At 43.5% G+C, this 20,920-nt stretch overlaps 1 protein-coding gene across 1 annotated transcript; it reads right to left on the reverse strand.

Moving 5' to 3' along the window:
* Nucleotides 1–712: 712 nt before the first annotated feature.
* On the reverse strand, nt 713–10,032 carry LOC142256198 (chemerin-like receptor 1). Its single transcript, XM_075327767.1, has 3 exons — nt 9,966–10,032; nt 4,359–4,436; nt 713–1,843 (listed from the first exon to the last, which is right to left on the reverse strand). Exons 2-3 carry the CDS (start codon nt 4,421–4,423, stop codon nt 877–879), a joined length of 1,032 nt encoding a protein of 343 aa, XP_075183882.1. The 5' UTR covers nt 4,424–4,436; nt 9,966–10,032; the 3' UTR covers nt 713–876.
* Nucleotides 10,033–20,920: the final 10,888 nt, after the last annotated feature.

A 20,920-nucleotide genomic window follows, 5' to 3' on the forward strand; every position in this document is an offset into this window, starting at 1 on the left:
AGCTGAGCTGATAGCTGCTATCAAAAGCAACATGGGCTTCCATAACATCTCAGCAGTGCCACAGGCTGATCGCCTCCATGCCACATTGCCGCATTGATGCAGTAATTCATGCAAAAGGATCCCCGACCAAATATTGAGGCATTTATTGTACAGACTTTTCAGTAGGCGCCAACATTTCTGAGTTTAAAATCATTTTATAAATTGCTCTTATATAATATTATAATTTTCTAAGATAATGACTTTTGGGTTTTCATTGGCTGTAAGCCATAGTCATCAACATTAACAGAAAAAAACATGTGAAATAGATCCATCTATGTGTAATGACTCTATATTGTATATAGGAATAGATCCCTCTGTGTGTAATGACTCTATATCATATATAGGAATTGATCCCTCTGTGCGTAATGACTTTATATCATATATAGGAATAGATCCCTCTGTGTGTAATGACTCTATATAATATATAGGAATAGATCCCGCAGTGTGAAATGACTCTATATAATATATAGTAATTAGGGATGAACGAATACTTTGATTAGTCGACTTCACGAGTATTTTCCGAATACCACGCCGCTATTCGACTATTCGATATGCAATGTAAGTCTATGGGAAGGCCGAATAGTTACGAATAGTTGTTATTCGGCTTTCCCATAGACTTACATTGCACATCGAATATTCGCGAATAGTCGAATAGTGGCGAGGTATTCGGAAAATATTCGCGAAGCCGAATAATCAAAGAATTCGATCATCCCTAATAGTAATAGATCACTGTGTGTAATGACTCTATATAATATATGCGTTTCCCTTTTTGTAATGAATTACTGAAATACATTTACTTTTTGATGATATTTTAACTTATTGAGGTGGACCTGTATATTAAACATTAGTAGAGCAAGGATTTCCGGCATCTTCTCCTTCTCTGCACAGGTCATTAGGATGTTCACTTAAGGCTCTTTCTACCCTGGCGGGGATGGATCTGAAGAAACCTTGTCGGAAACCCGGTCCCATAAACACATAAATGATTGGATTCATGCAACTGTTAAGACAAGCCAGGCTGGTAACAATGGTAGTTACAAAATGGAATTTGATGTCATCTTCATTATCAAAAGGTATTAGTGGCCAAATGTAATATGGAAACCAGCAGATGAAGAAACACGATATAACAGCGGTGATGATCCTGGAGGATCTCTGAGATCTCTGGGATCTCTTACTTTTTCGAAGTTTGTAGAAAATGGTGACATAAGAGGTGACGATGATGAGAAAAGGGATCAAAAACATTATACCTAATCGGATCTGCTGAATGGTTTGTTTTAAATCTTTCACAGACAAAAATCGGAAATCATAAAACACACACCATTCATTTAGATCATATAAGTGGTAGCCATATATGTAATACAGTACACCCGCTACAATGAGGCTCAGCCCCCAGATGATCGCTGCAGAGATTCTCACCACATTACAGGTTCTATGAACTTTTGCCCAGAATGGCCACATGACGGACACCCAGCGGTCAATACTCATGGCCGTCAGGAGGAGAACACTGGAGGTCATGTTTATATTAAATAGAAACATGTTCGCTATGCAAAGTGCAGAATCCAGTTGGTATGAGAAATCTTTAGCCCAGTCAAAAATTCGCACAGGAAGGGACGCACAGCACAAGAAGTCCGCGATGGCCAGGTGGAGGAACCACACGGCACTGACTGTGTTCTTCATCCTGAATCCGGCAATCCAGATGACTAATCCATTACCGATAATCCCAAGAGGAAAAACAATGCTGAATATGGTAATCGCCATCTTCTGCATAACGTTAATATAATAAAAAAAGCTGTCATCATCAATTGACCTGAAAAGACAAGATGGGGAAGATATTAAGGAACCAAAAAATGTATAGTTTCGTAAATTACTGCCTTGGATACAGGGGGAACATAGAGGATGGGGCTGACATCAAAGTGCGATTACACTGCAGATGTAAACTTGACACCAACATTTTCCCACATTCTAAAACAGGAGGTCACAGGACTTAAGCGGGCTTTACATGCTACAATATATCAAACGATGTGTCGGCGGGGTAACGTCGTAAGTGACGCACATCCGGCATCGTAAGTGGTGTTGTAGCGTGTGACAGCTACGTGCGATTGCGATTGAACGTAAAACCATTCATCGCATACACATCGTTCATTTGCTAAAAATTGCACGTCAGGTTGTTCAATGTTCCCGATGCAGCACACATCGCAGTGTGTGACACCCCGGGAACAATGAACAGATCTCACCTGTGTCCCGCGGTCCTATGCGGAAGGAAAGAGGTGGGCGGGATGTTTACGTGCCGCTCATCTCCACCCCTCTGCTTCAATTGGCCGGCCGCATTGTGACGTCGCTGTGACACCGAACGTTCCTCCCACTCCAGGAAGTGGATGTTCGCCTCCCACATCGAGGTCATATGGAAGGGTAAGCACGTGTGACGGCAATCCTTTGTGCGACACGGTCAACAAATTGAACGTGTCGCAAATACGATGGGGGCGTGTCACATCGCATACGATATCGTATGCTTAATTGAAAGGTGTAAAGCAGGCTTTACTCATCGTTTTGACTTTATTTGCCCAATTAAATGGAGGACATGTTTTCAAATTCCTGTAAGAAAAAGTAGGAAGGGCTATAAGACTAATCTGCAATGCATGTGACCATATATCTATGAGTCCATATGTAAATTGTATGGGTGCAGAGTGTGTACAGTATGTGATTTTATGGATGCAGTGTCAAACAGAGGATGTGGATGAGATGTTTTTACACCAAATGGCCACATTCTCAAAAAAATATGAAATAGTGATCATGGGTAGAGATGAGCAAACCTCCCAAGGTTCAATTCGTTTCGTGTTCTCCGACTTCCCCTGTGTTCACCAAACGGTTCTATGAGATTTCAATAAACATATCCGAAACCCATTGAATTCAATAGGAGGTAAAAACAAAGGCATAGACAACACCTTTAGGGGACCCCAAACCTTCTAAAATACCTCAAAATGTTTAACAGTGCAGCCAGACTTTTGTGGCAGTCCTTAACTTCCTACAATATTAACATAAGAAATATTAGATGAGTGGTAAGAGTAGGCATATTGCTCTGAACCCCATCCACTACAGACAAGACATAACTTGGACACACAACAGGAGTCAGACAGCAGGACAGTGGCATTAATTGCCTCACAGTACCCATTGTGTTTTGGCCCAGCAGGGAGGAAGGGGCTATGCACCAGCAAGCGTCTTGCCCAGAATTTACAGCTTTCAAATGAAAAGGTGGATGAGTGACAGGAGTAGGCCTGTTCCTCTGAGAGTCCAGCCACTACAGACAAGACACACCTTTGACACCCAACTTGGTGTCTCCACATTTCCAAACATTAGAGGCAGACAACAGAACAGTGGCATCAATTGCTTCACAATACCCATAGTGTTTTGACCCAGTAGTTAAGCATGGGTCATGTACCAGACAGTCTGGCCCAGAATTTACAGCTTTCAAATGAAAAGGTGTATGAGTGACAGGAGAAGGCCTGTTCTTCTGAGACCCCAGCCACTACAAACAAGACACAACTTCGACACGCAACTTGGAGTCTTTACATTTCCAAAAATTAGAGGCAGACAGCAGCACAGTGGCATCAATAGCCTCACAGTATCCATAGTCTTTTCACCCAGCAGTGAGACATGGGCCATACATCAGACAGGGTCTGGCCCAGAATTTACAGCTTTCAAATGAAGAGGTGGATGAGTGACAGGAGTAGGCCTGTTCTTCTGAGACTCCAGCCACTACACACAAGAAACAACTTGGACACCCAACTTTTTCCAGTGCAGTTGCAGTTGATTGACAGGTCTCTCCCAATTTTATTTAAACAAATAATCCTTGAAAAAGAGAAAATCTAACGCACCTTAGTAAAGACATATTCAGATTTGACAAATTAGCTCAGCTGTAGATTTGTCAGATCTGGGCACGTCTGTTGCTTTCTATAGGTTCTTTTGTAAAAATAAAAGAATAAGGAATCTGTGCTTTGTCTCAGAGTCTTCCCTATAAAGGAATGCAATGAGAAAGTCTATGTCCGGCTTCGGTCACATCTGTGTTATTATACAGGAGCCACAATGCAGAGCCGAATCCTCTGCACCACAGACACCACTGACGCCTGATGGACGACACTGACGTGTAGAGGAGTTTGATGGGTTATCCAGATTTTCCATCATTGTGGTAGGAATAATGGCGCTGCAGGTGGAGCTGATTTATCCCTATGAATATTGATGTAGTCGGGGCGGAGGCTGGGATATAGATGTGAATGTAGTTTGCACTGATATCTCAGAGAAATGAAGAATTAGGAATATACACTTACTGGTAGTAGTCATAACTCAGAGTTGTACTAGATGTGGTCCGATTGTCATCATCAGCAGAGGCCATTCTGAGGATTCACCTACAAGAAAACATAAAAAAGCTAAATAATAATACTAATACAACAGAATAATATATCATCATCATGTCTGCTCAGTAGAAGTCATGTCATTTTATTAACCCCTTAACGACCACGGGCAGTAATCTTACGTCCTTGCGGTCATAGTGTTTTAGAGCTGAGATGTGTGCCTGCCAGGCACCAGCAGAATCGTTGTTCGCCCGTGCCTTTTAACCCCTTCAATGGAGCTGTCAATATGTGATAGTGCCATTATAATAGCATCGGCGGTAAACATTTACTCACCGGTCAATACCGGCAGTCACCGGTTGTTGTCATGGTAGCACAGAGTCATGTGATGACTCCTGTAGCTCACATGACTCACTTCCTGCCTCACACAGCCAAGAGCTGGGTGAGACAGGTTAGGATCATGTCTGCTGTTCACAGCTGTGTAGCTATGATCAGCCGATATGGCAATATGGCGGAGCGATCAGACAACTGTTCCATATAGTCCCCTAAGAGACCTAGTAAAATAAAAACAGTAAAAAAAGTTTTAAAAAATAAAAAAAACTAGAAGTTCAAATCACCTCCCTTTCGCCCCATTAAAAATTAAAGGGTTAAAAAAAATTTAAAAAATATACACACATTTGGTAACGCCGCGTTTAGAAATGCCCGATCTATCAAAATATAAAATCAATTAATCTGATCGGTAAACGGCTTAGCGGAAAAAAAAATCCAAACGGCAAAATTACGTTTTTTGGTCGCCACAAATTTTGCGGTAAATGCAATAACAGGTGATCAAAACGTAGCATCTGTGCAAAAATTGTACCATAAAAAAATCAGCCTGAGATGCAAAAAATAAGCCATCATTGAGCCATAGATCCCAAAAAATAAGAACGCAACAGGTCACGGAATATCGCGTAAAAAGTACTCCACTTTTTTTGGACAAACTTCTGATTTTTTGTAACCCCTTAGATAAAAGTAAACCTATGTATGTTTAGTTTCTACAAACTCGCACCGACATCAGGCATCACACCCACACATCAGTTTTACCATATAGTGAACACAGTGAATAAAATATCTCAAAAACAATAGTGCTAACGCACTTTTTTGAAATTTTTCCGCATTTGCAATTTTTTTGCCGTTTTCCAGTACACTATATGGGAAAACTTATGGTTTCATTTAAAAGTACAGTTCATTCTGCAAAAAACGAGCTCTCCCATGATATTGACTGAAAAATTAAAAAGTTATGTCTCTTAAAAGAAGTATGGCGAAAAAAACCCCCGAAAAGAGCTGGTTGTGAAGGGGTTAAAGGATAACATTAAATTTTTTTTTCATTATCCTCTCTGTTAGCAATCAGTAATGTGTGTATATAGAGTGTATTACAATACTTACTAGTCACCGTTTCCAGCTTTCTTTGGCTCTTTCTGAGTCTTATAGATTACCATTGAAAAAATGATCTCCGTTCCACACAGAAGATGTTGTCAGACTGCTTCTGGGTCTGCTCATTAATCCTTATGAATAGACACTGCTTCCCCCGCCCACCCTCTATAACAGTGTCTGTGATTGTTTGAAAAGCTGCTTCCTCCGCCCACCCTCTGTGCCATTATCTGGGATTGGTTGCAATCAGAGTGTCAGCGTGTTGATGTCTGAGATTGATTGCCCTCACAGTAGCTGTCTGGGTCCCCAAAGTGGAGTGTAAAAATAAAAAAATAATTAGAAAAAATGCCGGAATTCCCCATATTTTGATACCCAGCACAGACAAAGCACACTGCTGGAGGCTGCAGCTCTCAGCTGTGTGCATTATGCTGACTGTATATTAAAATACCAGAGACAGCATGATATTTTTCTTTAATTTATTTAAATAAATAATGAAAAAAAATGTTGCAAGGTACCTCAAATTTTGATACCTAGCCAAGATCAAGGAGACATCTGGGGGCTGATATTCTCAGGCTGGGGAGGTTCTTGGTTATTGGGCCCACCCCAGCCTCAAAATAGCAGCCAGATACCACCCCAGATGTGCCAATTCTGGCTCTTTACTAGGCTCATCTAATTTGCCCTGGTACAGTGGCAGTAGGGGAAATGTAAGGGGTTAATGACAGGTGTGATTTGTCAAAAAATTACAGTTGTCAAGACCAAGATTAGTAATGGGGAGGGGCTTATGAGACTCTCCTATTGCTAACTATGTAAATCAATAGAAATAAACACAAAACACAGAGAACAATCCTTTATTAAAAAAAACACCTTCTTTCTCCAATGTATTAACCCACAAAACATACCTGCATGTCCAACGTAATCCAAAGACACAATGTCCCACGATCCCGGATACATTTGAGGTCACAGTGCATGGTCACGTTAGAAAACATGACCACTCACTGCTGCCTCCGGAGCACACTGATGGAGCCGCAGCTGTGAGCAGTGAAATCAGTGAGTTTGCATGAGATCACAGCTGGGGTTTCTATAGTACTCCAGCTGTGACCTCAGGTGAACCGACCTCTAGTGAACTCAGTGAACTCACCTCAGGGGAACTCATTGAAGTAAATGTCGGATTACCGGATTAAGCATTGTGCGTGCTTTGATGGTTTGCTTGCAGACCTTTTTGCACCAAATCTCAAGATCCTGGCAGAAAAATGCACCGAAGTGACATGCATTTTTTATGCAGATTTGGTGCAGAAATATCTGAAACCAAACACTAAAAGTGTGCACATGGCTTAATCTGGCATTGGCTTCAATGGATTCATCTGAGGTTACAGTTGCGGTAGCATTGGCTGTGTCCTCAAGTGAACTCACTAATGTTACTTCTCACAGCTGCAGCTCCGTTAGTGTGTCCCAGAGGCCACAGTGAGTGGTCACGTTTTTAAATGTGACCACTCACTGTGACCTCAGATGTAGCAGTGCCAGGATCGCTGTGGGACATAATTATTTGGATAACGTCAGACCTGCATGGGTGTTAATAAATTGGAGAAAGAGCTTTTTTGCTTGTTTTTTAAATTAAAGATTTTTCTCTGTGTTTTGTGTTGATTTTTTTACTTACAGGGTTAGTAATAGATCCATCCCCATTCTAAACCTTGGGCTTGATAACATTGATTTTTTGACAATTTATAGCTGTCATTAATATTTTATATTACTCCGATTGCCAAAATTCTAGGGCAATCTGGATGATCAAAGTAAAGTGCCAGGATTGGCACATGTAATGGATGCACCAATTTTGGGGAGGCTGCAAGCTGCTAATTTTAGCCTGGGGAGGACCCATGGGCATCGGCACCATGAGAATACCTGACCACAGCTGTCCACTTTATCTTGGCTGGGCATCAAAATTGGGGGGAACTCAAGACTTTTTTTTAAATTATTTATTTAAATACATAAAAAATGCCCATGCAGTCCCTTGAATTTTGATACAAAGCCAAAATAATGCACGCAGATGAGGGCTCCAGCTTGTAGCTGATTAATTTATCTGCACTGAGTATCAAATACGAGGGACCATACCCATTTTTTCTAGTTATTTATTTATTTTTACACTCCACTTTGGAGATCCAGACTGCTAGTGTGAGGGAAACCAATCATTCACACTGTTACAGAGAGTGGGCAGGGGAATAAGTGCATGTTCATGAACTTTAATGATCAGACCCAGAAGCAGTGTGAAAGCTATGGGAAACTCAGTAAGTATAATTCTCTTGCTTTAATTGCTTTAATCCCCATAATAGCCTGACTACATTATGCCTTGAAACCAACTGTGTCAGACATGCATCCAGGCAGCTTTCCCATGCTTTTCCCATTCAGTGTCAGCACTTTTCCATCCATTGCAGCATTTTTACAGCCCTACTTCTAAGGTCCACCAAAAAATTATTCGAGTTTCCCATTGACTTGCATAAAGTTCACTATTTGTGATGAATATTGGAAAAATAGAAATTATTCTGCATGAGAAATCCAAACCCAAATATTGTACTATTGACCCATCGCTAATCGTTGTCACTTATCACAAGAGACATAACACTCAAACCAATCAGGTCAATATCTACCTGGAGATGCCTTAAAGTTAATATGTCAGCATAATCCTCTCCCCAAACTGTTTATATGGTCAGATTCCTCTCTGGAAATAGTGAAACATGAGGAACATGACCATACAGTGGCATGTAAAAGTTTGGGCACCCCGATCGAAATAACGGTTATTGTGAACAGTTAAGTAAGTTAAAGATTAAATGATCTATAAAGAGCATAAAGTTAAAGATGACACATTTCTTTCGTAATTTACACAAAAAAAGTATATATTTTCATTGTTTCCATTTTAAAAAATACAAACAGCAATTACAAAAAGGACGTATGTGGAGATCTGTCTACTCAGATAACTTTGACCAAAGTTTCAGACCTTAATTGACCTGTTAGGATTATGGCGTGTTCACTATCATCGTTAGGAAAGGCCAGGTGATGGAAACTTCACAACTTTATAAAAACCCAGCCTCCTCTACCCTTGTGTCAAAAATCAGCAGTAATTTGTTCTTCTAGGCAGCTGCCTAGCACTCTGAAAATGAAAATTTTAGATGCTCACAAAACAGGAGAAGGCTGTAAGAAGATAAAGCTTTTTCAAGTTGCCCATTCCTCAGTTCAAAATGTCATTAAAGATAGCAGTTAACAGGAAATATGCAGGTCAAGATAAGGTCTGGAAGATCAAGCAACAATTCTTTGGGACCTGCTTGTAGGATTGCTACACAGGCAAATCAGAACCACTGTGGGCCTGCAAAATACCTTTAGGAAGATTTAGCAGACTTAGGAGTTGTGGTACATTGTTGTACAAATATGGCCTTCATGGAAGAGTCATCAGAAGAAAACCTCTCCTGCAACCTCACCATAAAATTCAGAAGTCTGCAAAAGAACATCAAAACAAGCTGATGCATTTTGAAATCAAGTCCTTTGGACGATGACGCTAACATAGAACTCTTTGACCACAGTGATAAGCGGTATGTGTGGAGAAAAAAGGGCGCAGAATTTCATGACGAGAATATCTCGCCAACCATTAAGCATGGGAGTAAATCATTCATACTTTTGCATCAGCCCATTTTCCTTTTTTGTTAATTTTAAATGTAAAAGATTAAAAAAAAATATCTATTTTTATCTAAAATACAAAGGGAATGTGTCATCTTTAACTTTATGACTTGTAGAGATTATTTAATCCACAACTTGATTAGCTGGTTACAATATCAGTAATTTTGACTATGGGGGACCAAACTTTTACATGATACTCTATTAACAATATGGGGGTTAGTGGAGGGAGTCAATTGTGCTGTCAGATTCTGTATAAGAAAATAAATCTGATATGGAGCACATCGCTGTTATAATATATGGTTATTCTATAAAAAAGAAACACAAAACATAGGTGATAGATAGATAGATAGACAGATAGATAGAGGGATAGATAGATAGATAGATGGAATAATAGATAGATAGATAGATAGATAGAGGGATAGACAGATAGATAGAGGGATAGATAGATAGATAGATAGATAGATAGAGGGATAGATAGATAGATAGATAGAGAGAGATAGAGAGAGATATCATTACTTTCCTTCTCCTCCAGGATACTTCTCTTTGGTCCGTAAGAGCAGCGGATCCTTTGTCTATAACCAGCATTGCTCCTGTATATACTGTATATGCCCTTCCCCGCCCCCAATCCATCATACAGTTTTTCTAAGTGCAAGCAATTAACAAACCACGGAATAATTGTTTTTGCATTACTTACTTAGTTGTTACTTAACCATCCGGATGTGTTAGTTGATACATATTTTATACATTTAATATTTAATGTTTTTTCCTGACTATACAAGTATCTGCGCTTTGAGTCCATTATGGGAAAAGTACAAAATAAATGTATTTGCACCTGTTTTATTAGTTATAGATTAAAGTAAGTATTTGCTTAGTAATTAGACAGATATGTGTACGTTCATACAGCTGTAACCCTTGAAGAGGGAGCATTATACACAACAGCAAACATTCAGGAATGTGGACCTCAAACTCGGTAAAATGCCTAAAATACCAAAATTACCAGGTACTCCCCATTCCTTGCTCCAGTACCAGCTCGCCAAAGCTAATACTTTTCTCAGTGTTTCTCACAGCATAAATGGCAATGCTACAGCCAAAATACTGACAATAGGAACACCGGTCCGGAGATGACACTGGAGCCACGTAGGGTGAGTGCTTGCTAAGTTTGCTTTTTTGGTACTTGCTTCTTCTGTGCACTGGACTGTAATTCCCAGCAAACCTTGCTCCTCTGTGCAATCTGGAAGAGAAGGAGTAGCGGAGGAAAACGCTGATTAGCTGAACAATGTAAAGGACGTATAGAGGTGCAACCTGGCCAGAGGAACGTGTGACATTCACTATTAGCAATTGCAGAGAGCCTTTCCTTAGAAGGAATAGAACAGTATCTCAAAGTGAGAGTCGACAGCTCAGCAGCTCAATGTGCGAGGAGAAGAGAAGATTCTGGAGCAGTATTATGTCTTCAAAGCAGCCAGATTCCCAGGAGATGTACACTAGAGATGAGTGAACTTGTTCGATAAAGGTTCACCAATCTCAAATTTGGTACGAGCATTGGCCGTTTCAGCTTGGGCTCAGAAAACCAAAAACTTTTCCCAAAAGTTTGCAATGTTTTGTTTGATAACTGTTTATGGATTTTTTAATACTTTACTATTTCTTTGGCTACTATAATGATGCTGTATGATGAGCGAGGGGGGGGGCTTTTTGATAAGGAGAGGGGGCGGGGAGGGGTCAAAGGAGCAGCAGATTTTTTCTTCTTCTTAATTTAATGTGTGAGTTTTCCGGCAGCCAATCAGAGCACAGAAAACATCCAAAAGGTTCAGACACAAAGGCATGTGTTATTGGCTGCCTAAGTGACATGTTCCTTTTCATATAAAATGTGGACATGCGGAATTGGCACCATTTTGTGATGTCTAACACTCAGGGACATTGCTGTCGCTGCTGCTAGACAGTTAGCTTAGCTAGGGGTTTAATCATAAGTAGCATAGATACTTAGGACATAGGGTCATAGTATAGAATAGGGAAGTGTAGTGTAGTGAATGTTGTGTGCCACAAACCAGCAATTCATCATCTAGTGACAGCTAATTGTGTGCTACTGTTGCTATTTTTCTGCATCTAATTAGGGCCACATCTATGCTCTAGCTAAAACGTGCTATTTCTGCATCTGAGCTTCTCAGATAGCTATTATTCGGCCATCGTCTGTTTCTAACAGCCCTGAGTGGAGTAGAGTTCCACCCTGTGATGTTAACCTATTAAATGCCACTCACAATCTGTTACATTTACAGTGTTTATGTGAGGCTCAGTCACATGCTAGAACTGTGATTTATCCTCTTTACTGTAATAGTGTGATATTGTTGTATTTAAAACAAGCTATCAGATAATCAAAGGTTCAAGCCCTGTCAAAGAACTAAAAAATAAAATGAAAAAAAGAAAAAGATTTAAAAATGTGAATCACTGTTTAGCTTAAGGGCAATCTGTCAGCACAATTTTGCTACCTAATCTGAGAGCAGCATCATTTAGGCAAAGAGATCCTGAATCCATCAATCTGCAGCACCCCTGAGCCACTCAGGGCACTACCGGGAACTGCATCCTCACGGGGATGCAGGACCTACCCCCTTGGACCCTGAACACCAGTGCTAGCAACACCTGCACACACCAAAATTCTAGTTCCCCACTCCACACCAGCGCTAATGAGTTCGTTAGATAAGGAGATGGTCACCTAGAGGGTGGATCCAGTCTAGGAACTAGCCAGCCTGGGGGGAGGGGACAAGGCAGTACAATCAGGAGGAGGAAGTAGTTAGAGGTGCCTCAAGCTGGGTCATGTAATGGTGACCCGGGGGCACAGGAGAGCGGTCGCTAGAATAGGAGCAAACGAGTACCTCTGGAGTGAAGTTACCAGGGACGGTACAAGGGAGCACCCCTTGAACCAATTACGCACGGGGCACAGGGCCCTAGGTCAGGCGACAGTTTCACACTGCCTGGCAAATTCCTGCACAGTGGAGGGACCTGCATAGACTTCACTGACCTACAGATCCAGGGGCATCAGCATTAATGCAAGGACCGGGGTTCGGACACATACCTCTCACAGGGTCCACACTGCCAGCCATACGGACGAGGAGACTGATATCTAACAGGGACAGTCGGGGCTCCTAAATCGCTTCAAGCTACAGGGTTCCAAACTACACTGAGAATGCTGGGGACAGAGCAACTGAGTCATTTAAACTGGCACTGGAATACAGGGACCTGAACCAGCCATCCACAGTTAAAGTGAGTAGAGACTTCATTACAACCCCGGTTTGGTCTCCTTCATTATAAAGTGCAAATGCTCCCATCTCACAATTCCCCTGGCTCAGCTCTGCCTGCGGAGGGCTTACCACCATAGTTGCCATCACCATCAGCCCAGAAGTAGTTCCACTAAGCAGCTGCGGTTCCATCCTATTAACCACAACCCGCAGGTGGCGTCACATAAATTACTTTCATCTCCCATGTAAATAACCCCTTTTAAAAAAAAAGGCCCCAGGGCACGGGACCGGGCAACGCCCACTAAAGTGACATTCCTAAATAGTGAACTGCCCGGGACCAAGTACTCCATTCCCTGGGTGACTCAAATATATCACTTAGATTACTGGCTGCAGCCATTCTGATGCAATCAGAATTTTTAATTTTTGCCATCTAGCAGAGCTAAGAGAGCTAACCCCTCCAACACCAGGCTCTCAATAGCGAATGTACATTAACAGGTGCTAATCAGAGTAGGGAGTGTGCCGGACTGCCATACTTGGGACAATGAAGTCTTAGCAATGAGAAATGCTGCTGGTTAAATAAACATAGCAAATAAAAAACAGATCGGACCTTGACTAGACAAGCATCCCTGAATTCCATGTTTTAACCCTTGCAGTATGCTGTCTTAAGCTGACATAGCGAAATCCTGCTGACAGATTCCCATATTCAGTATTTCAACCTCTGTTAACGTCTTTATTAACAGGTTATTTTCTATATATGAACTTCAGTTTTAGTCCTATTTTTTAAAAAGCCATTACCATTTATTTATCCATAGACATTGCTTTATGAGAGCTTGTTTTGAATAACATACCATATTTTTCAGATTATAAGTTGCACTTTTCCTCCCAAAAATTTGGGAGGAAAATTAGGGGTGCATCTTATAATGCAAATGTAGCTTACCAGGAGGTGGAGAATGGGCGCTGTGCTGGCTGCGGTGTGCGCTGTGCTGGCTGCGGTGTGCACTGTGCTGGCTGTGGTGGCGCTGTGCTGTCTGTGGTAGGGGCTGTGCTGGCTGTGAAGGGGCTGTGCTGGCTGTGGTGGGGGCTGTGTGGAGCAGGGTACTATGGTGGGTGAGATGCTCGGTTGGTTGTGCAGGCTTCAAATAATGGCACCCAGAGTTGACGCATGCACAGATGGAGCTACCGGCTCAAGATCTCATCTGTGCATGTGCCGCCTTCGCCCCATTGATTTCCAAGCAGCGCACTAAAGGAAAATGGCGCCCAGAGGTGGCGTGTGCGCAGATGAGATCTTAGCTTGTCATTGAGCCGAGAACTCAATCTGCACACGCGACGACTACGGGTGCCATTTTTTTCAAGCCTGCACTGTTGACAGAGAATCTGTGACACACAATGTATCACCCTGCTCCACACAGCTATCATGGCGCCCGCAGCTAGCACAGCCCCCACCACAGCCAGCACAGCCCCCACCGCAGCCAGCATAGCCCCCACCACAGCGCCTGCAGCATTGCCTTACTCCACCACTACACCTGAATTCTGTGACCCCGCTCCAGTACCACTGCCGCCCCACTCCCGTATGACACCATCAGAGTATAAAACGGTCCCCCTTTTATTTTTACCTATTTTCCCCTTTTATTTTACCTTTATCTGTAAATTTGGGGTGCGTCAGTGCGTCTTATAAAATGAAAAATATGGCAATTCATTTTAGAATATAATTTACTGAAAGACGCAAGCAAAAATTCCAAGTGGCTTAAAATAGTGAAAAAAATAATGTACCTTAGTTTTTTTAATTTGTTTTCACAGCGTTCATTGTGCAATAAAAATGACCCGAACATATTATTCTCCCTGGTAAGAAGATACTTTTTTTTTGTTTTGTTTTTCTTTTATTTAATTAGAATAATAAAATTCTGAAATTAGTATTATTCTTTTAATTGATTTTACTGTGCAGCATAATTAGTTTAATATTTCAATAGGTTGGACTTTTACTGATGCCACAATAACTAATATTTTTAATTTATTTATATATTTTTAAACAATTTTATTTTTAATAGGGGGAAAAGTGGGGATCATTTTAATATTTTTTTTTATCTTCTTAAAGGGGTGGCCAGGAAAGTCTGAAAAAAGTCTGCAGTCCCTTTTTTATGAATTTGGTAAAAAATATGATTTTTTTTTGTTGGAAATAGTGAAATAGAAAACTAAAATAATATAGTTGCACAAATCTGAAAAACATTTAAACGAATACTTTTTTGAAGTCCCCTTTGAATTTATTACTAAGGATGACTGTAAAGTTTGGGGTTCATACCGACCACCGGGTGTCCGGGTCTTAGACCCGAACACAGACCTCTAACTGTACGACTGGTTCCTATTGAGGTTTGTCTTTCGCATAGTTTGTTGAAAGGTTGCAGAGCAGCCAATCAGCAAGCTTTTCTAGTTTGGGCACTTCCATCCCCATTACAGTTATGTCAAGTATTGGCATGCCTGTGATTGGCTGGTGCACCTCTTGAAAAAAACAAACAAACGTAGGCTGCCACCCTATTTTTTTTATTACAAGCGAGGATAAAACAGACAGCTATGAGCTGCAACCCCCAGCAGTCTGTTTTACCTTGGCTTTGTCATGATCCATGTCTGGCTCAGCCATTTCTGTGCCATGGCTGATATCCCTTCTTTGGGTTACAGATATTTTATGAGTTAATTCATTCTGCCTTGCTCTGGTGTCAGGCTGTTATATCCTGGCACTGCTCCTCCTGAGCGTCGCCAGTGATATTTCCGACTCATCTGTGTTATCATTCCTTTTTTCTGTCCTGACCCATCCTGACCTACATTTTCCCTCTGACCTGATCTGGCCTTCTTTCTCCCTCCTGACCTGACCTGACCTATTCTCTCCGTCTCTACTATTTCCCCTCCGGTTCCATGTCCTCCTCTGTTAGTCCGTCACGCTTCCTGACTCTCCGACCTCTTACCTGTATCCTCCTTCCTGTCCTCGCCTTTGTCTCCCTCCTCTCCTGTACTCTTGACTTCCCGGCTCCTGACCTTTGGCATTCACTTGAAATTATACTAATTTCTTTACTATAGACAAAACCTCCTGTTGCAAACCCGGCTTGCTGACTACTCTATTTCTCCCTAGTGCTTACTGCTCACTTAGGTTAGCTTCAGTGCTTTCCTTCGGTGCAGTGTCACATTCGACCAGGCTTCTTTACCACCCTTTTGCCCCCTAGTTTTAGGTTTGCTTTCTTAAGCTGCATCCCTAGCTTGCTGCAGTGCTCCCATAGTACAGTGTGACAGGCTTGTTTTTAAAAATAGAGGGGATCTCTTGCCATTTTAAAATATTATTTAAATCCCTATTAAAGGGAACCTGTCATCAGTTTTTTTCCCTACTAAACCAAAAATAGATATCAGCTTCTGCAGCTCCTGGGCTGCATTCCAAGAAGGTGCACCTTGTTGCTGGCCCCCCTTGCAGACCCCTAAAAGAACTTTATAAAATCTTACCATTTCCTATGCAAATGAGTTTGGTTGGCCAGATGGGCGGGCTCTAATTCATCTCCTGTCTCCCCTCTTGCCGCTGTTCGCCATCCCCCAGTCATGATTTACATGGACGATGATGCCCCTGTCATCGTGCACGTTGCTGGAGTCTCGCACAGGTACATTTTGCTGTGCTCCTATCATGGGGCTGAGCATAAAGTTTCCCTTGCGTGAGCGCCGGTGATGTAGTTGAGCAGGCGCAAGATTATGGGCAGCGCTGTGTATGACCTCACCAGCGTCATCCTCGTACCCGCCCATAATCTCGCGCCTGCGCAACTACATCACCGGAGCTCGCGCGAGGGAAACTTTATGCTCAGCCCTGCGATAGGGGCACATCGAAATGTGCCTGTGCGAGACTCCAGCAGCATGCGTGATGACGGGGGTGGTGTCATCCATGTAAATCATGACTGGGAGATGGCGAACAGCGGCAGGAGGGGGGACAGGAGACAAATTAGGGCCGGCCCATCTGGTCAACCAAACTCATTTGCATAGGAAACGGTGAGATTTTATAAAGTTCTTTCAGGGGTCTGCAAGGGGGGTCAGGAACAAGATGCACCTTCCTAGAATGCAGCCCAGAAGCTGCACAAGGTGATATTTTTGTTTTAATAGGGAAAAAACTGGTGACAGGTTCCCTTTAAGAAAATTCCACCATATCAGGAGGAATCTATGATACTTAAAAAATAATTTTGGAAAAAAGATAACGAAAACAACTAGTAGAGAAAGGATATAAAAACTGAACAAATCACGTAACATCATTGCATTTCCAGTTGCAGTATTTCTAATATAAAGAAAACTGAAAAACTGAAAAAAAAAATGAATAACCATTGGAGATCCGTCCACTTTTCATATGTGGTTACTTAAAATTAGTGATGAGCGAGTACTAAAAAGCTCGGGTGCTCGAAGCTCGGGCCGAGCCTCCCAAGATACTCGTGTACTCGGCCCGAGCAACGAGCCCAATGTTATCCTATGGGAGACCCGAGTATTTTTGTGAAATGACCTCCCGGCAGCATGGAGAAACCCTAAAAATGTCACAAAAGTCTCAGAAGAGTGCTCAAATGACATGGCAACAGCATGGGGAAGACCCCTTGAAGCATTTATCACTCAAAAGTCACAGCTGTGAACAATTTTGTCCGCGTTTTACGCCATTTTTACGGACTCACCAGAAAACCTTCCAAAATGACCCCAAAATGATTTTTCATGGCGGAAATGTTAAGGGCACATACCCAATAGTGAGATAGAGCTGGTGTATGTTACTTTTTGAGATCAATACATGAAAGATTTTACGTGAAAACATTGTGTGGCACTCCGATGTCCCTGAGAAGAGACGTACATGAAGGCCTCTTGAGTCTAATGTGCCCATTTTGAGGAAGTGAGTCTTTGTAGTATTTTCCTTTGCCAGGGCAGTCCTAAATTGTGAGGTTCACCAATGCCCCTGCATACAGACGTGCATGAGGGCCTGTAAACCTGAAGTGCCCATTGGAAGGAAGTGGGTGTATTATAGTATAGCCCTTAGGCAGGGAAGCCAAACATTGGGAGGCTCCACGTTGTCCCTGGATAGAGACGTGCATGAAGGCCTGTAAACCTGAAGTGCCCATTGGAAGGAAGTGGGTGTATTATAGTATAGCCCTTAGGCAGGGAAGCCAAACATTGGGAGGCTCCACGTTGTCCCTGGATAGAGACGTGCATGAAGGCCTGTAAACCTGAAGTGCCCATTGGAAGGAAGTGGGTGTATTATAGTATAGCCCTTAGGCAGGGAAGCCAAACATTGGGAGGCTCCACGTTGTCCCTGGATAGAGACGTGCATGAAGGCCTGTAAACCTGAAGTGCCCATTGGAAGGAAGTGGGTGTATTATAGTATAGCCCTTAGGCAGGGAAGCCAAACATTGGGAGGCTCCACGTTGTCCCTGGATAGAGACGTGCATGAAGGCCTGTAAACCTGAAGTGCCCATTGGAAGGAAGTGGGTGTATTATAGTATAGCCCTTAGGCAGGGAAGCCAAACATTGGGAGGCTCTACGTTGTCCCTGGATAGAGACCTGTTAGGTTCTTAGTGCCTCCGTGCTTGCATTTAAAAACCGCACGTGTGTGCCTGTTGGTGGCAGCTTTCCGCTGCATTTGTGTGAGTTTTGCACAAACTTGGATATAACACACAAGTCTAGTGAATACACATCAGCACAGCATTGCAAAATGCGCAAGGGCGTTGTCAACGAACAAGGAAGTGGACGTGATGGTGGTGCAGGCAGACACCGAGGTTGTGTGCAAGCTCTAATTTCGCCACAACAAAGGGCCACATCTAGTCGCTCGCACGTCCTGTCCCAAATTCTTGGGGACCGCAGCAGTACACCCCTCTTGAACCAAGACCAGTGTCAACAGGTTGTTAGTTGGATAGCGGATAATGCTTCCAGTCAGATTGGCACCACCACAAACACTCTGTCTTCCACACGGTCAAGTGTCAGTAGCCGTGATACTGCACCGCACATTTCAGAACCTGATCCTCCTTCCTACCACCAGGCCGAGTACACGTCCACGGACATTACTGATCCCACACTTGGACACTCGGAATAGCTGTTCGTTCACGTTTCCATTCACAAATTCTGGCCTCTCGCCAGCTCCTGTTGAAGTGGGCCATGACGAGATTGTATGTACAGATGCACAAATATTTGAGCAGCCACGTTCTCACGAAGTTGGCAACGTGTCTCAACAAGGGGTGGCCGATGATGAGACACAATTGTCAGGAAGTCAGGAGGAGGAGCAGGGTGCGGAAGAGGAAGACGACGTGGTGGATGATCCAGTAACTGACCCAACCTGGCAGGAGGATATGCAGAGCGAGGACAGCAGTGCACAGGGGGAGGGAGGCGTAGCATCACAACAGGCAGTAAGAAGCAGAGTGGTGGCCCCAGGCAGACGTCAGTCAACTGTTCCCCGGAACAACACGACACAAGGTGCCTGTACAAATGTTAGGTCTTCCCGAGTCTGGCTGTAATACTATTGTATGTATTGAGGATTTCGATTGCGTTAGGGCAATGACAACCAGAGACGAGTTCTTGGTGCAAGACATTTATAATATGCAACCAGCAAATATGTACATAAACGGAACAAAAACACAGTAGAACATAAATACAGGAAATACCTTCCAGGGACTGAGCGAAAGGGAATTCCCGGTACCGCGCACCGGACTCCCCCAGGGAGACCACCAACAGCAAACCCCTATACAGGGACTGTCTGGCAATCACCCCAGAAGCCCTAAATGCGCAGCAGCCGGGACACAAAAGGGCAATAGGTAAGTCGAAAAATGTCTGTACGTGATGTGAGTCCAGAGTGGTATTAAACGGAAGGAACCGGGCAGAAGTTCCGACCAAAGACGGCAAACGGAGTCCAGGTACAGCTAGATGATACCAGATGAAGTCCAGAGTCGGTGTCGGTTGTTTTCCAAGAGGATCCGAATAACAATCAGGAACCAAAAGCAGCAGGGCAGGAGCACACAGGAAGCAGTATACTCAGGCACTGGACTAAGCTTTAGGGGCGGCTTTTAAACAGATGGACAGGAAGTAGGGCAACATAACAGAAAACTCCATGTTAACAAAGGGCAAGCTCTTTCAAAAGAAAACTGGAAAACCAGGAACTCTGACACTGGCAGTTTTTTAAGTTGGCTCCAGATGATTCTAAAAAGGCCATTTGCAACACCTGCCATGCCAGCATCAGCAGGGGTACCAAAACTAGCAGCCTGACCACCACCAGCATGATCAGGCACATGTCAGCCAAGCACCCGACTTTGTGGGAAGTACAACAGAGTCGAGGAGCAGTGCTTGCTGATGTCACTGCTACGTCTTCGCTGGTTGTGCATGCGAGCCAATCCCCTGTCCATGCTGCCTGCGAACAAGCCTCCTCCACTCCTGCACCTGCAGTTGCCTACGCAGAAAGAACACCATCATCAAGCACGTCCTTGTCCCAGCGCAACGTTCAGTTATCCATTCAGCAAACCTTTGAGCGCAGGCGCAAATACACTGCCAACACCCCACATGCCACAGTTCTAAATGCTAACATTTCGCGACTGCTTGCGCTGGAAATGTTGCCTTTTAGGCTGGTTGAGACAGAAGCATTCCGCGAACTGATGGTGGCAGCTGTCCCACGTTACTCGGTCCACAGCCGACACTATTTCTCCCTGTGTGCCGTCCCCGCATTGCATAACTAACCACGTGTCACAAAACATCACACGTGCCCGGAACAACGCTGTTTCAGCCAAAGTCCACCTAACCACAGACACGTGGACAAGTGCATGTGGGCAAGGCCGCTACATCTCGTTGACGTCACACTGGGTTAATATTGTGCAAGCTGGGACCCAGTCTGAGCGAGGGACGGAATACGTCCTTCACACACCAAGTTTTGCAGGCCCTACCTCAGTCAGGGTTTCACACACACTCTACAGCTCCGGAATGTCATGCTCCTCAGCCTCCTCCTCCTCCTGCGCATCCTGATCCACTTTACCCTCCACACCAGTCCCAAGCTGTAAGTGTCGCTGGCGGAGGAGGGGACGGTGCGCTCTCCCACTGCTCGGGTCCGGCTGACGCAGCTCTACGGCTGCTGCTGCTCGTTGGCTCGAGCGATGGCCGGATCCCGGGGACTCGAGCGGCGCTACTCGCCCGTGAGTGAAAAGGGGTGGTTTGGGTTTTGGGGATATTGTCCGTGACGCCACCCACGGTTGTGGTGATTGTGTGGACACCACCGCTGCTCTG

This window comes from Anomaloglossus baeobatrachus, chromosome 11 (assembly GCF_048569485.1).
Source record: "Anomaloglossus baeobatrachus isolate aAnoBae1 chromosome 11, aAnoBae1.hap1, whole genome shotgun sequence".
NCBI classification, from domain to species: Eukaryota; Metazoa; Chordata; class Amphibia; order Anura; family Aromobatidae; genus Anomaloglossus; species Anomaloglossus baeobatrachus.